Here is a 14,519-nt window from a genome sequence, read left to right as displayed (position 1 = left end):
CTAAATGATAAAATTTCTGTTTCTCGGGCCTTTGGCTATTATCCCATGATGCCCGCTGTAATCGCGGCCCCTAGTACCCGAAAAGTTACGTTGACCGCCCAGGATGAAATGATTATACTTGCTTCGGGAGAGTTGTGGGACTTCGTTGCACCAGACCTTGTTGTTGATGTTGCGAGGTCTGAACATGGAGACTTGATGATCGCCTCTCAAAAGCTTCGTGATCTGGCAATTGCCTATGGCGCGACAAATAAAATCATGGTGATGATTGCTGGTGTCAGTGATCTCAAACGACGGGGCGAACGTCCTAAGTTGAGAACCCCAAGTCTGTCTATGGGCCCATCGCCACTAGCCGATGAACACCTTTTCCCTCCGCCAAGCAAATACAGGAAACGCGGTGCGCCGAGCGACTCAAGACTGGCACGCTTGAATCGCGTAGAAGCCCCAACTGGCGAGTTGGCAATTATCTTCACGGATATCAAGAAATCCACTTCGCTCTGGGAGACTTATCCAGTTGCCATGCGCTCTGCCATCCAAATCCATAACGACCTTTTCCGCCGACAGTTGGCACAGATTGGCGGCTTTGAAGTCAAGACGGAAGGAGATGCTTTCATGGTATCCTTCTCCACAGCAACTGCAGCATTGCTCTGGTGTTTCACGTGCCAAAGCCAGCTTCTCGAGGCAGAGTGGCCGACAGAAATCTTGGAGTCTCAGGCATGCAGGGCACAGTATGACTCGGACGATAATATTATATACCGTGGTCTGTCCGTACGAATGGGTGTGCATTGGGGAACACCAGTGTGTGAAAAGGATCCAGTGACTGGTAGGATGGATTACTTTGGCCCAATGGTGAACCGTGCCTCCCGCATTTCCGCCGTCGCAGATGGCGGACAAATATTTGTCTCCGCCGATTTCGTTGCGGAGATCCAGCGGAACCTCGAGACCTTTGCAGACTATGATCAGGTCGGCTCCACCGACGCTTCTGAGGGTGGCTTCGATGATTACCTCAGTAACAATATACGTCGTGAGTTATACCAGCTCAGCACCCAAGGGTTTGAAGTGAAGGATATGGGCGAGCGGAAGTTAAAGGGGCTTGAGAACCCTGAATTCGTCTACCTGATGTATCCCCATTCTCTCGCCGGTCGTCTCAACGCACCCTGCTATTCAATCGAAGAAGCGGACACTCTGCCCATTTCCATAGGCAGGGATATGCATCTCACCATCGAGGCAGGTCTTGTCTGGCGCCTGTGGACTGTCGCTCTGCGGTTGGAAGCGTTCTGCAGCGCACTAGAAAATTGTGGCGAAGTTGGTGTGCGACAGCCGGAAATGAGCCTTCTCAACGTAGTCAAGGCACGGCATGGGGAAGTTACCGATGCGCAGGTTTGGAGCTTGATAGAGCATCAGGTTACGCGTGTGGAGGTTAGCTTACCTTTCCCCCTTTTCCTTTCTCCTTTTCAATCACCACAGAACTGCCTTTAACTAACATTACCCGATAAAACACCATAGACATGCGCGAATACCCTCACGATCCGACATATGATCAGACCGTTCAACTCCGCCGCCGCTCTAAAAGACATCGCTATTCCCATGGCGGATATCTTGACAGAGTTGCAGGTGCAACTGAGCGAATTCAAAGCCCTAAAGGAGCAAATCGATCCGCCTTCCCTGGCGAGTCATCAAATTCCACACCCAGCTGTGTCAGTGTTGAAAAGTGCCAACCAGAGTTCATCAGCAGTATCTGATATGATTACCGGTAGTGGTTCCCGTTCTGGTTCAAGTCCTGCATGACTTGGTTCTTTTCCTTCTCTTTTCTTGGGGGGCGGGATTGAAAATTGACCTTAGAAAGGAACCTTCACTTATATCATTTGGTTTTGTTTTCATCTGTTCGGTTTTTATTTCATTCCCCTTTTTTTCATTTTTCATAGGTCAACGAATTCGCATGGCGTGGGGAGTTTAGCTCCCTCTTCGGGGCTTTATTATATATATCTATACACATATGTTTCTTTTTGTATTAACTCTGTTTTCTAGCGCCTCCTATTTGGCGCCTCCTTGTTTTCTTGTCATTTCTGCAGTTCCCGGTTTCTCCTTTTCTTCAGGTTTCTTGTCCTTGGAATATCTATGTTATATCAGCGGCGGAATTTATTTAATGGTCGCCTACCTTTGGATATGTTGGATTTGTTCACTGTTAGGCTTTTTGGTCGAAATATCTTTCTCTCTTTTGTTGTTCGTTGACTTTTTTGGGCCTTTCTTGGGATTTTCTTCACAAGAAATTACCCTTTGGCTCATATGACTTGATGTCCATCGACCTCTTCAATCAACATTGGGTTCGGCGGTAACGGCACAGATTACTGGTTTGTTTTCCCTTTTTGTTTTGTTCCTTTTGGATTTTCGCCTGAGAGCCATAGTATTGCTATATCACTTCATTCTTTTTCTTCAAGAGCATGTTTACCTGATGTTATATTAGTTTTTCTATTGGTCAAATTGATTTTTGTTGCTCGCTTCATCAAGTTGTCTATCGTCCGCTTTTGGATTATGTGTCCCTTTTGCTATAGTTGTTAGGTTTGGCGTGACCATGTACTTTTTACGATGAAGGGTATTGTAGCCTACTTCCTTATATGTTAGTTTATTACAGTGCGCTTTTGCATATGTATTTTTTGTAGCTTTTTCAACGCGGTCTTGTCCTGTTCCTAAGGAGTCCATTCATGATGCGAATCACGTGAGTATGATCATGCTGGTTTGTTTGGCCTCTCGCCTGTTGCCTCCAGCAGCGAACCTGCATCGCTCAACCTCCCGGATACCATCATAATCTATCCCCATTCACCTGCACCCACCCAAGATTTTATGCAATTCTGTTCGCCGCTTTCTTTTGAACCCTGGTTGGAGTTGCAGTAGTTGGTTAATCGAGCCTTGTTCAACTCCCTTCACACTTCCTGCGGTTGCCCTGGATACTAGTGGCATTGTTGTTCGGGTTAGCCTTTCAAACATTCGACTTTTTTTCCTTCCCTCGGTTCGACACCTCAATCAAGCCAGCACACTCATTTTTCCGATGTGATTGAGGCGGATCTTTTTACCTTCTTTTGTCTTTCCCCCCGCCCCCTCGGACAAGTTTTACCCTTCGTCGAAGTGGGCAGGCTGAAGCCACGCTATCGCCCTATCATGGCTTCAGATTCGGAAAGCAACAATGAGCTTGCATATCTTAGCCCAGATTTCGATCTTACTTCATTAACAGTTCCGCGCATCCGCTCTATCCTCGTTCACCATGATGTTTCCTACCCTGCCTCAGCAAAAAAGGCACAACTCATTGAGATCCTGCAAAACGAAGTGCTACCACATGCGAAGAGGTTGCTACGGGAGCGTGACCGAGTGAGGAGGACAAGTAAAGGTATTACCAATATGCCTAGAAATGGCGCATCACTGGGGAGTGAGAATGAAGAGCAAGGGAGAGAATCGATGCCCCCACCATCTACGCCAGCTACGTCACGGAGGGGTAGGTCTCGACCCAGCACGAGGGCATCTACAGCCGAGCTGGATGAAAGTGCTCTTTTACAACGACCACCACCTTCTACTTCTAGAAGGCGAAAAACGACGACAAAACACCCCCGGGCATCCGATACTGAAACCGGGGAAGATATGGGTGTCATTGAAGAAACTCCACGACGATCGACCGCTCGGAAATCGCGGAAGAGCGAGGCATTTCCCACTCCTCGAGCGTCCACCTCAGCAGATATTTTGCCCACACCGATCAAGTACAAGACCGGCGACGATGGTGTTTTCACCGACGACAACCCTTTCCAGAGTGGAAGCTCGCCAGTGGAAGCGGAGCATTATCCTCGCGCGCGAACAGTAAGCGTTGAGCGAAAGCGGAGAAGCGGCACGAGATATTCAACTGAGCCTACAGATAGTCATGGTCGCAGACCGAGAAAAACGGAACTAGTCAAAGTGAAGCAAGAAGAGGATGTGGAGGTCCCGTCAAGCTCAACATTTGACATATCTGTTTCTCTTCTGTCAACGCCTAAGGTTGAAGAATCGGATGAATCTGGCACTTTGGAACCTGGAGAAGAATTTACTCCTGAAGAGATGCCATCGCTGACGAGGCAGCAAGCTGCCAAAGGGAGCCGGCGCAGGCAAACGCGGAAACAGGGAAAGTTCAGTAAACTCGCTCCTTGGGTAGTCATTTTTTCACTCCTAAGTGGATTTGGTGCATGGTTGCGTAATGAGAAGATTGAGATTGGCTATTGCGGAGTAGGGAAACCTTACTGGTCATTGGCCGATACCAAAGTGCCAGAGTGGGCAGAGGTTTTGCAGCCAAAGTGTGAACCATGCCCTCCGCATGCATTTTGTTACCCAGAGTTCGAAGTTAGATGCGAACAGGACTTCCTTCTGAAACCGCATCCGTTGGCCCTTGGAGGATTAATTCCCCTGCCGCCATCGTGCGAGCCTGATGGGGAGAAAGTTCGCCGTGTAAAATCGGTTGCCGATAAGGCAATTGATGCGTTGAGAGAGAGAAGATCAAAATGGGAATGCGGCGAACCGGATACAGCAGGCGGAACTGTGGTACCATCCCCGGGGATGACAGCAGCCGAGCTTAAGGAGGAGCTGAACAAGAAAAAGAGGAAGGGAATGAGTGAAGAGGAGTTCGAGGAACTTTGGAGAGCAGCTATTGGTGAAATAACGAGCCGTGAGGAGATTGCCACTTCCACCCAAGGGTAAGGATTCCATTCTATGTTGCTCTTTTTAGGGCCCTTCCGCACGGGTGCGGGCGTTTCGTGGGTTATATTTTCGATTTGTGTTTAATAAGAGGAGCTACCGCATCTCCATGTCGATATCCCTCTTGTCTTATTTTCATTTTACTTTCTTCCTTCATTTTCTGTTGCAAAATTACTATCATATCTGACATACATATTTTAACCGGACTAACAGCACCGCTCACGAAATCACAGCCCATCCGACAGCATCATATACGCATCGACATCACTCTCCCATCTCTCGCTCAGCTGCGCCTTCCGACGACACCTACGCCTCTCTCTCTTCGCGTATCGATTCCCTCTTCTCCTTCTAGCACTTCTGATCGTTGCCGTAGCATATGCACGTTCGACGGTACTTGCGCGCCGCTCCGACACTGCCCGCATCCCTTCGTTGGTGAACACGACCCTAGACCGCCTCGCCACGCAAGCAGCGTTGCATGCTCGCGGGGAGGCGCTGGAATCGTGGATCTCTATTGGCCAGCTGCGCGACGACGTGCTGCGGGATGAGCTGAAGGGCAGTCGGCGGGAGATGTTGTGGAAGCGGGTGCGCGGCATCGTGGAAGGTAATGCAAATGTTCGCGCATCGGTGAGGGAGGGGCGGGCGGGTGATGTGTCGCGGGTCTGGGAGTGGGTTGGAGGAATTGGGGGTGTGGGTGGGGAGTGGAGCGAGAGTTCTGGGAAGAAGAGGAGGGAGAGTAGTATTGGTGGTAGGGTACGCTTTTCTTTATCTCCCGAAAAAACGAGCGAAGGTGTTGGTGAAACTTGTCACGGGACAAGTGGTGCAGCTGCCCTTGATGGTGATAGCGGTGGCGGTATTCGGGGGATGAGAAAGTGGGATGAAGGGAGACCTATCTATTGATATTGTGGGCTTTTTTTCCTTTGTTATCAAAAACATATATCTTGTATAATTTTCCTTGTCTATGGTTGTCGTGTTCGACAATATCTAATCTTGGGGGGAGTGGTTATCCCGTCTTTTTTTTTGTTTTGATATTGGAACGGAACAACCTTGTTTTGTTTAGTTCTCTCTCTATATATCTCTCTTTGCCTTTCTTGCCTTTCATATTATAGCTCTTCGATTGGATTGAGGACCAGCAATTTCCTTTACTTTTTTTTTTCTTTTTTTTCTATTCATGACTGTCATGAGCAGTGGGCTCCAGAGACATATTCCCTAAATTGATTCATCGACTATTTTATCGTCGGCTACCAGCCATATATCATTTTCAACTCAGTTCAGTTTCACTGGTAAGAATTGAATATAACTATGTATAACTTCTTAGTCTGGATTATGAAATTTGATTCATCGTGAGAATTGACTACACTAAATTATCCCCGTTTCTCACATAAAGAGGTCCCTTTTCATCTATCTTTTGTTTATTTACTTCCTTATTATTGAAAACTAGATAACCTGCCTATCTATCAGCCAAACTACGGAACCTTACACTTCTTTTGTTTCTATTCAAAATTGTGAAGTATAGTCGACAGGTTACAAACCACCCCCTCCTCTCCCTCCTTTCTTACCTTACCCCTCTCAAAGCCTGGCTCCCACTATATGAAGTTCCAACTCGACCAGAGGCCAGAAGAAGGGTCATTTAAAACCGCAGTGTGACCATGCGGTCTACCTCCTGTGGACCGTTGGCAAACTAGATACTCTGTAGCTCCAATCGATTAAATATATCCCTTCGTCTGGCCACTAGGCACAATTAGCACATTTTTTTAGTGTGTACATTAGTGTATTAAAAACACAAAATCTACTGGATTAGATGAGAGATTGGCTGTATTGACATGTTTTTATGTAATTTATGTAATCTATTTGATCTAGCCCTAATTAAGATATAGAATAGAACTCCTGCCAACATCTGCTCTTCAAACAGAGGGGAATATTATTACATACAGCACAACCAGATCTTGTTCTTGAAGTTCTATCTTTATTCCCTTCTGTTCTCTTTCTTTTGTACTGACACCAAGCACAAGTTTGAGTGGATGACAGAGAAATCCAATGATGATTCAGATCTGAATTTAATCAAATAGAAGATAGTGAACTTGAAAACTCAAAGAGTTGATGATAGAGCTGCTGATAAAATTGAACATGAGAAAGAATAGTAGTGCCAGTGCTAGTGTCAGTGCCAGTGCCAGTGCCAGTGCCAGTGTCAGTGCCAGTGTCAGTAGCTAGTCAATGAAGAATATAAGCATTCACAATAGAATGATCGATAATCCAGTACAGAATTGTCAACCAGGTGCAATTGGTGGGCATATGAGTCTCATAGGAAGCTCTATACTGATTTGCTAGGTCAATCCCATTCATATTATAATTATAATCATCAATAATAGTAGGAATCTCCACTGCTTTTTGCCAATTATCTCCAAATATTCTCTGAATTTAAGATCCATTAGTAGATGTCTTTCCTGGGCGTTTTCTGACTGTAACGGGCGTGCCACTGATTAAGCAGATGTTACTGATGTTGCAGATTAAACTGTTTGTACTGCCTGCGCAGTTTGTATGATCTGTTCCAATGGCAATATCAATGGACTTGACACTATTCTGGTAACAGTTTATGAATTGATTAAGAAAAGAAAGAGAAAGAAGATCAGAAGAAGGGGTTGTATGAGGGGGTTCTTATAGAAGGAGGATTGGAATGGAAGAATATTGAGGGTTATGCTGCAGTGGAGTGCAGAGTGGAAGAATGTTAGAGATTATGTGAAGGAATTGTTAGAGACTACATGAGTGTGGAGTGGGATTGTAAAGAGAGGGGTGTTTTGTAGATACACAAGAGCACATGAGAGGGTGAATGGGTGATAGAGGATTGATTGTGTAAGTTAACTACTAACAGATGCTAATCTGTCACATTATCCCCCCCTACCAGAGCAAGCAAGGATTCATAGATGTTGAGTGTGATGGTGTTGTCCATGATGGATGTGGGTTCCCAGGTTGAACAATTGTATCCTACCCATTTGACAAAGTATTCACAGTGGCAGTGATTGATTCTATTGCTGAGAATTGCTTCAATTTCTCATTTGAGTTCATTGTCTTCTTCTATAATGACAGATGGTTGTCAGTTGAAGATCTTTTGTGAAGAGAATGGATTCTTGACTGTGGGTTGGAGCAGGTTTATATGAAAGACATTGTGGATGCCAGATGAGGTGTTCAGTTGATAGTTGTGGATGCCTAGCACTTCTACTACTGTATATTTGATGTGATGGTAGTTCAGTGTATGTGAGAAGTGATCTGTTCTTATATTCTTGAGATCTAATCAGATCTTATCTTCTATACTGTAACAGATTGCAGAACTCCTTCTGATGTTCACTTGATTCTCATAGTCTTGTTGAGCACTGACCATTGAAGCTTTGGCCCACTTGTGAGCTTTCTTGAGCTTGCTAACTATATTCTCTGCCATCTGTATGGGACTGTGGATGTATGTGATTTCTTGAGAGATCTCAGAGAAGTTCAGAATCTCTAAATCATAACTGTGTAGAAGAAAAAATAGACTTACATCTATTGTAGCAGAATCTCAGCTGTTTATGGCAATCTCAGCATGTGGCAGCAGATTGCTTCAGTCATCTTATGTGTAGTTGCAGAACTTTTGAAGAATGTTCTTAACTATCTGTATCATTCTCTCAGTGGCTTCATTGATCTCTGAGTGATATGCTATTGACAATTTTCACTCAATTCTCAGTAGCTGGTATACACAGATTCAAAGTGCACTCATGAACTGACTGTCTCTATCTGATACAATAAATAAAAGTAGACTGTGTATGTGATAGAATGAGCTTCTGATGAAGACATCTGCAATGACTTCAGCATTCATCTTGTTATAGAGCTGCAGTATCACACTCTTGCTGAGATGATTGACAATGACTAGAACATTTGTAGAATCACTGCTCTCAGATAAGGAAACTGCAAAGTTGATAGCTATATCACATCAAGTTTGTTCAGAGACAGACAGAGATTTTAGCATTTCTTTTCAGCACTCACACCATGCTGTTACTGAGCCACAGTGATTGCAATTGTGTACAAACTGATGTACATTCTTTGATATATTCAGTCAGTAGAATTCTTGGACAATGATGCTGTACATGATCTCACACTCTGAGTGCTCAGTCATTGATGAGTTGTGGATATTCTGCATAATCTGTGTTTGTAAGAGTTCTGAATTAGAGATTCATTGTCTATCTCAAAAGTATAGACAGTTGTCATCATCAATTGAGCATGCTGAGATGTCTGTTCTTGAGTATATATCTGTGGGGAATTGAGATACTTTGCTTTGTACAGCTTCTGTGATCTGTTGCCAGAATTCATCCATCTCTGCTGCTTGCTTTCATTGTTCTTTGAGTGAAGGTTTCTGAGCTTGAGACAGATTAACATGTATGTGGGAGCTATCTGATTATCTGGGACTTTCTATAATTGTGGGGTTGATTAACTGATGTTCTCAGTGCTTCCATCTGTTATCTAGGTTGTCAGAGGGCATATCTTGTTCTCTGTGGGATAGAGCATCTGCAAGGGCATTTTCTGCCCCTGGTCAGTAATGGATTGTGAATGAGAAATGGCTGAGAAACAGTGACCAGTGTATATGCCTCTCTGTGAGCTTGTAAATGGTTGTAAAGTATTCTAAGTTCTTATGATCAGTGATGATCTTGAACTTCTCAATGCTCATGAGCTTGGATTCCCATTCTTCAAGGCATTGTATGATTGCCAGAAGCTTCTTGTTGTAAATCTTGTAGTTATATTCAGTGGATGATATCTTCTTTGAGATGAAGGCACAGAGTTGTAGAATATCTTCATTGTTATATTGTATCAGTGCTTAGACTGGCCGCCGGGACCATGAATTACACATTTGGTTTGGTTTGGTTTGGTCCCAGTCCATTTCTTGGCATGATTTTAGTGGGACCAGGACCAGAATGGGAGTGTAAAGTGACTAGAATTATCAAAACATGAGTGAAATGGGACTAAAAAATCTTGATATTCCATGTAAAGTGACTGACTATCAAAATCAGAACATGATCTGGGACTGATCATGATTTTGACTCAAGTTTGGTCCCATTCTGATGATTATATAATACATCAATCTGATGATATGATTGGTGGAGATATTACCTCTATCTTGCTTAGTGCTCAATGCTCTGATGGCTCGCTATTAGATCCCCTATCTACCACTGCCAATCTACCTACCACTGCTAATCTATGCCGCTGCCAACCTATCTATCGCTGCTAATCTATCGCTGCTGCCAACCTATCTACCGCTGCCAACCTACCTATCGCTGCCAATCTATCTACCACTGCTAATCTATCGCTGCTAATCTATCGCTGCTAATCTATTGCTGCTAATCTATCTATCACTGCTAATCTATCGCTGCCAACCTACCTACCGCTGCCAACCTATCTACCACTGCCAATCTACCTACCGCTGCCAACCTACCTACCACTGCTAATCTATCACTGCTAATCTATCGCTGCTAATCTATTGCTGCTAATCTATCGCTGCTAATCTATTGCTGCTAATCTATCTATCACTGCTAATCTATCGCTGCCAACCTACCTACCGCTGCCAACCTACCTACCGCTGCCAACCTACCTACCACTGCTAATCTATCACTGCTAATCTATCGCTGCCAACCTATATAGGGTAAATCATGGTCCCATTTGGTCCCATTTTGTAAAATGGGACCAAATGGGACTGGGACCACTAATTTATTAGTAAAACATGATCTGGGACTAGATTTATAATATAAACAGTGTAAAGTGACTAATTTACTAAACACTATATGGGACCAGGACTAAGATATCTAATAATGGGACTGAGGAAAAATTTGGTCCCAGTCCCATGCATGGTCACACAGCCAGTCTATCAGTGCTCCATCTACTACATAATCTGAAGCATCTATCTTGAGAATTGTATGCTTATCTGAGTTGAACAACTGCAGCATTGAAGTGGTTGTGAATATATGCTTCAATTTCTTGAAAGCAGCATCCACTTCAGTGGTTCATTGGAATACAGTGTCCTTCCATATCAGATCTGTTAGTGGTCATATAATATCTGAGAAGTCTCTGATGAATCTTCAATAGAAGTTGATGAATTCTAGAAAACTTCTAGTCTCTTTTACTGAGATAGATGTCTCTCAGTTGAGAATTGCTTTCATCTTTTTAGAATTCATTTGTATGCCTTTTTCAGCTTCAATGATGAATTCTAGATAGATTGTAGACTTGATTTTGAAGTCACATTTATCAATGTCCACTTGTAGTTCTGCTTCTCATAAATGGTCAAGTATCTGTTGTATGTGCTTGTGGTGTTCAGCAAGCAATCCATTGGTGAAGATCAGAATATTGTTCATGTACACTGATGTGATCTCATTGAGCAGATCTTGTAGAGCTCAGTTGATATATTTCTGAAACATGCTGAAGGTGTTTGCTAGTCCAAAGAGGGTCACTGTTCATTTATATAGTCTGTAGTGTGTATGAAAGATGGTTAGCTATTCATCATCTTCATTAATCCTTATCTTGTAGAAGGCTGTGGAGATGTCAAGCTTTGTAAACTATTTTACTTTTTCTATCTGCTTGAGTGTCTCATTGATGAGTGGGAGAGAATATTGATTCTTTTGTGTAATCTTATTAAGTTCTTGATAGTTGACACAGAATTGTAAGCCTTCTTCTGATTTCTTTGTGAATAGTATGAAGACTGCAGTGGATGAATTGCTAATGTGAATGAAGCTCTTGTTCAGTAATTCATTGAGTGTTTTTTGTAAGATGAGAAGCTCATTGTATGACATGCTGTAGAGAGAATCTCAGAGTGATTGCAGATTTCTGCCATCTTTTTTGATGAGCTCAATCATATGATCTATACTGTGTTCTTGATGAGAGGGGAGCTCTTCAGCTGTCTTTTCATTGAACATGTCTGTGAAGTTCTTATATAATTCAGAAAGTTCCTTGTGGGGCTTCTTGAGATTCTTAGATTCTAGCTTTTCTAACACTTTCTTAATATCTGCCATACTAGCAGTGAACACTTGAATGTTCTTCTTCTTACATACTTGATGAATTAATAGCTTGAATGCTTCTGCTGATATCTGAGTGAGATCAGCAGTTCTATTGACATTCTTCTTATAGATATAGTTGCTTTCTGAGAAAATAAGACAATGATTGTGTATGTCTAACAAGATTTCAAATTCTGTAAGCCATGACAGACTGAGCATTAAGTTGTACTCAAGATTCTGCACTTTGTATGTGTAAATATTCTTTTTCTCATGCTTTTCTACATTGATATTAAATCTTATCATATTGTAGAAGATGAATTCTCTGAGATCATTGAATCCACTGAGCTTATGCAGTTCAGAGAAAGGGATACACTGAAGCTTATGCTTTTCTACTAGCTGAATATTTATAAGAGTGTAGTGAAGAAAACCACTGTCTATCATTGCATGTACATTGACTAGACTATTTACAATAGCAGAGATCATGATTGTATTCACTTGCATCTTCTGCTCAAACCTTCAGCTAGCTTCTTGCTTCTTAAGCTCTTATCTGTGTTTTAGAGTGAGAGCTCTTCTTTTCTCTGTTCTTGTTCATTTGTGAATGTAGTTGTGTTCACTCACAGTATAGAGGCAGAAACTACTGCATTGATGCACTGACTTGTGAAATGCTCTGACTTATTGCAATGAATGCAGATGTCTCAGATGATTTGATCAGTAACTTCTCATTCAGAGAGATCAGATATCTTTGATCATTCTGTGCTTACATGAGAGATTCAATTCATGGCATTCACAGAGGCAGCTGATGCAGTTGGCATATTAATAGATGTATAGTTCTGTCTATAATTGTTACATCTTTCTTGAACAGCATGGAAGTGTACAAGGTTGTTGTCAAGTTGATGTAAGTGAGTGCAGTAGTTATGATAATATGTGGGCATGAGATGTAAGATGCAGAGCTTGAGCAGTTCAAAGCTAATATACTGACTCAGAAGATTGATCTTGACAGTATTATCTCAGTTCTGATCTTCTACTTTATATATCTTGCTGTTGAAGTTGGGTAGATAGTTCATCAGTAATGTATTCCTCTGACAGTTTCTGTTCAACCATTGCATTGCATGTGCTTGAAGTATAGAATTCAAGAACAGAATATCTAGTTAATGAAAGACTTCTTCAGAGATGCACATCTTGTGTGTGCATGACTCAATTCAAGATTGAAACTTGGTTAGAGTATTTTCTTCTAGCTGACTATAAATATAGTGAGCTTGTGAGAGCAGAGAGTCTATCACAGACTCATCTTCTTCAAGCTTGGCTTTTGTCTTTCATTTCCAGGCTAAGTAGATTGAGAGTTCTCCCATGAATTTGTCAAGAAGAGAGAGGTGTTCTCTTCTTTCATATATAAGAGATGTTGATGCTTGTATGATTCTTGATATATTTGTATTCAGATTATTCAGTTGTCACTGAAGCTTCATCATCTGCAGAGATTACTGCTGAAGAAAGCTATGAAGTTCAGTATTGTCTTCTGTGAGGTTTCAGTTTTTGCCTGCAGAAGAGTGTTCATAGAGATGTTTATAATTCATCTCATTTTCATATAAGACTATAGTTCTTGATTCTGATAACTTGGAGACCAGAAGATTCAGTTCTTATTCTTTTTGAAGGAAATACTTTATAGACACTCTGGCCTCTTCACAGACACACAGTTGTGGACTTCTAAGCACTCAGACTTCTTCACAGCACTATCACAGTGATGCAGCTTCATAGAACTTAGGTAACTTATTCTTAAACTTTAACTTGAGCATCTAGATGTGATTGTAAATATGAGGCACTCAGACTGACACAGATGAATTGATTTGTAATGTAATGAATGTGCCACTGATTAAGCAGATGTTACTGATGTTGCAGATTAAACTGTTTGTACTGTCTATGCAGTTTGTATGATCTGTTTCAATGGCAATATCAATGGACTTGACACTATTCTGATAACAGTTTATGAATTGATTAAGGAAAGAAAGAGAAAGAAGATCAGAAGAAGGGGTTGTATGAGGGAGTTCTTATAGAAGAAGGATTGAAATGGAAGAATATTGGGGGTTGCACTGCAGTGGAGCATGAAGTGGAAGAATGTTAGAGGTTATGTGGAGGAATTGTTAGAGACTACACAAGCGCGGAGCAGGATCGCGAGGAGAGGGGTGTTTTGTAGGTACACAAGAGCATGTGAGAGGGCGAATGGGCGATAGGGGGTTGGTTGCATAAGTTAACTACTAACGGGTGCTAACCCGTCACACTGACACATTCAACAAAGCTGTCTGACAGATGAATTGTAGACAGTAGTAATACTATATTATTATCTTTCCATCCAAGATAGAGAACTTCATTTTGAGAGATAATACACAGAGTATTGAAGAGAATGTGAGCAGATAATCCAGAGCTTTTCAATTCTTGTAGAAGAGGTGGTAGATTGACAGGATGGGTAGTTCCACAGGCTCCAATTCCTTGCTTTCAAAGATAATGAAATAGAGCAATAGAGGTGAAGTAGTTGTCCATATAAATTGAGTAGCCAGCAACCTCTTTACTGTTGTTCAACTCTAGATGTTGCTCGGAGCTCTGCTGCTCAGAGCTCTGCTGCTGATCGGGGTGCTGCTGATTGAGGTGCTGCTGCTCGGAGCTCTGCTGCTTGGAGCTCTGCTGCTCGGAGCTCTGCTGCTCGGAGCTCTGCTGCTGATCGGGGTGCTGCTGATCGGGGTGCTGCTGATCGGGGTGCTGCTGCTCGGAGCTCTGCTGCTTGGAGCTCTGCTGCTCGGAGCTCTGCTGCTCGGAGCTCTGCTGCTG

General features: G+C 42.8%; 2 protein-coding genes across 2 annotated transcripts in view; both read left to right on the top strand.

Annotated features, from left to right (window-relative positions):
• The window catches only part of HCBG_00949 (adenylate cyclase), a gene marked incomplete at both ends in the record, with an annotated part of 7,145 nt that extends 5,360 nt beyond the window's left edge, over positions 1–1,785 (top strand). The window contains 2 exons of the mRNA XM_045427999.1: positions 86–1,416; positions 1,504–1,785. Of these exons, the coding sequence (XP_045291974.1) occupies positions 86–1,416; positions 1,504–1,785 (1,613 nt within the window). The remainder of the gene's footprint in view (positions 1–85; positions 1,417–1,503) is intronic.
• Positions 1,786–3,153: 1,368 nt separating this feature from the next.
• On the top strand, positions 3,154–5,858 carry HCBG_00948 (uncharacterized protein; the record flags this gene model as incomplete). Its single annotated transcript, XM_045427998.1, has 2 exons — positions 3,154–4,703; positions 4,938–5,858. 2 exons carry the CDS (start codon positions 3,154–3,156, stop codon positions 5,599–5,601), a joined length of 2,214 nt encoding a protein of 737 aa, XP_045291973.1.
• Between the last annotated feature and the right edge of the window lie 8,661 nt (positions 5,859–14,519).

Source organism: Histoplasma capsulatum (assembly GCF_000150115.1).
Source record: "Histoplasma capsulatum G186AR genomic scaffold supercont2.1, whole genome shotgun sequence".
Lineage (NCBI taxonomy): Eukaryota > Fungi > Ascomycota > Eurotiomycetes > Onygenales > Ajellomycetaceae > Histoplasma > Histoplasma capsulatum.
Note: the sequence above shows the minus strand (reverse complement) of the source record. Positions and strands in the feature narration are given on the sequence as shown.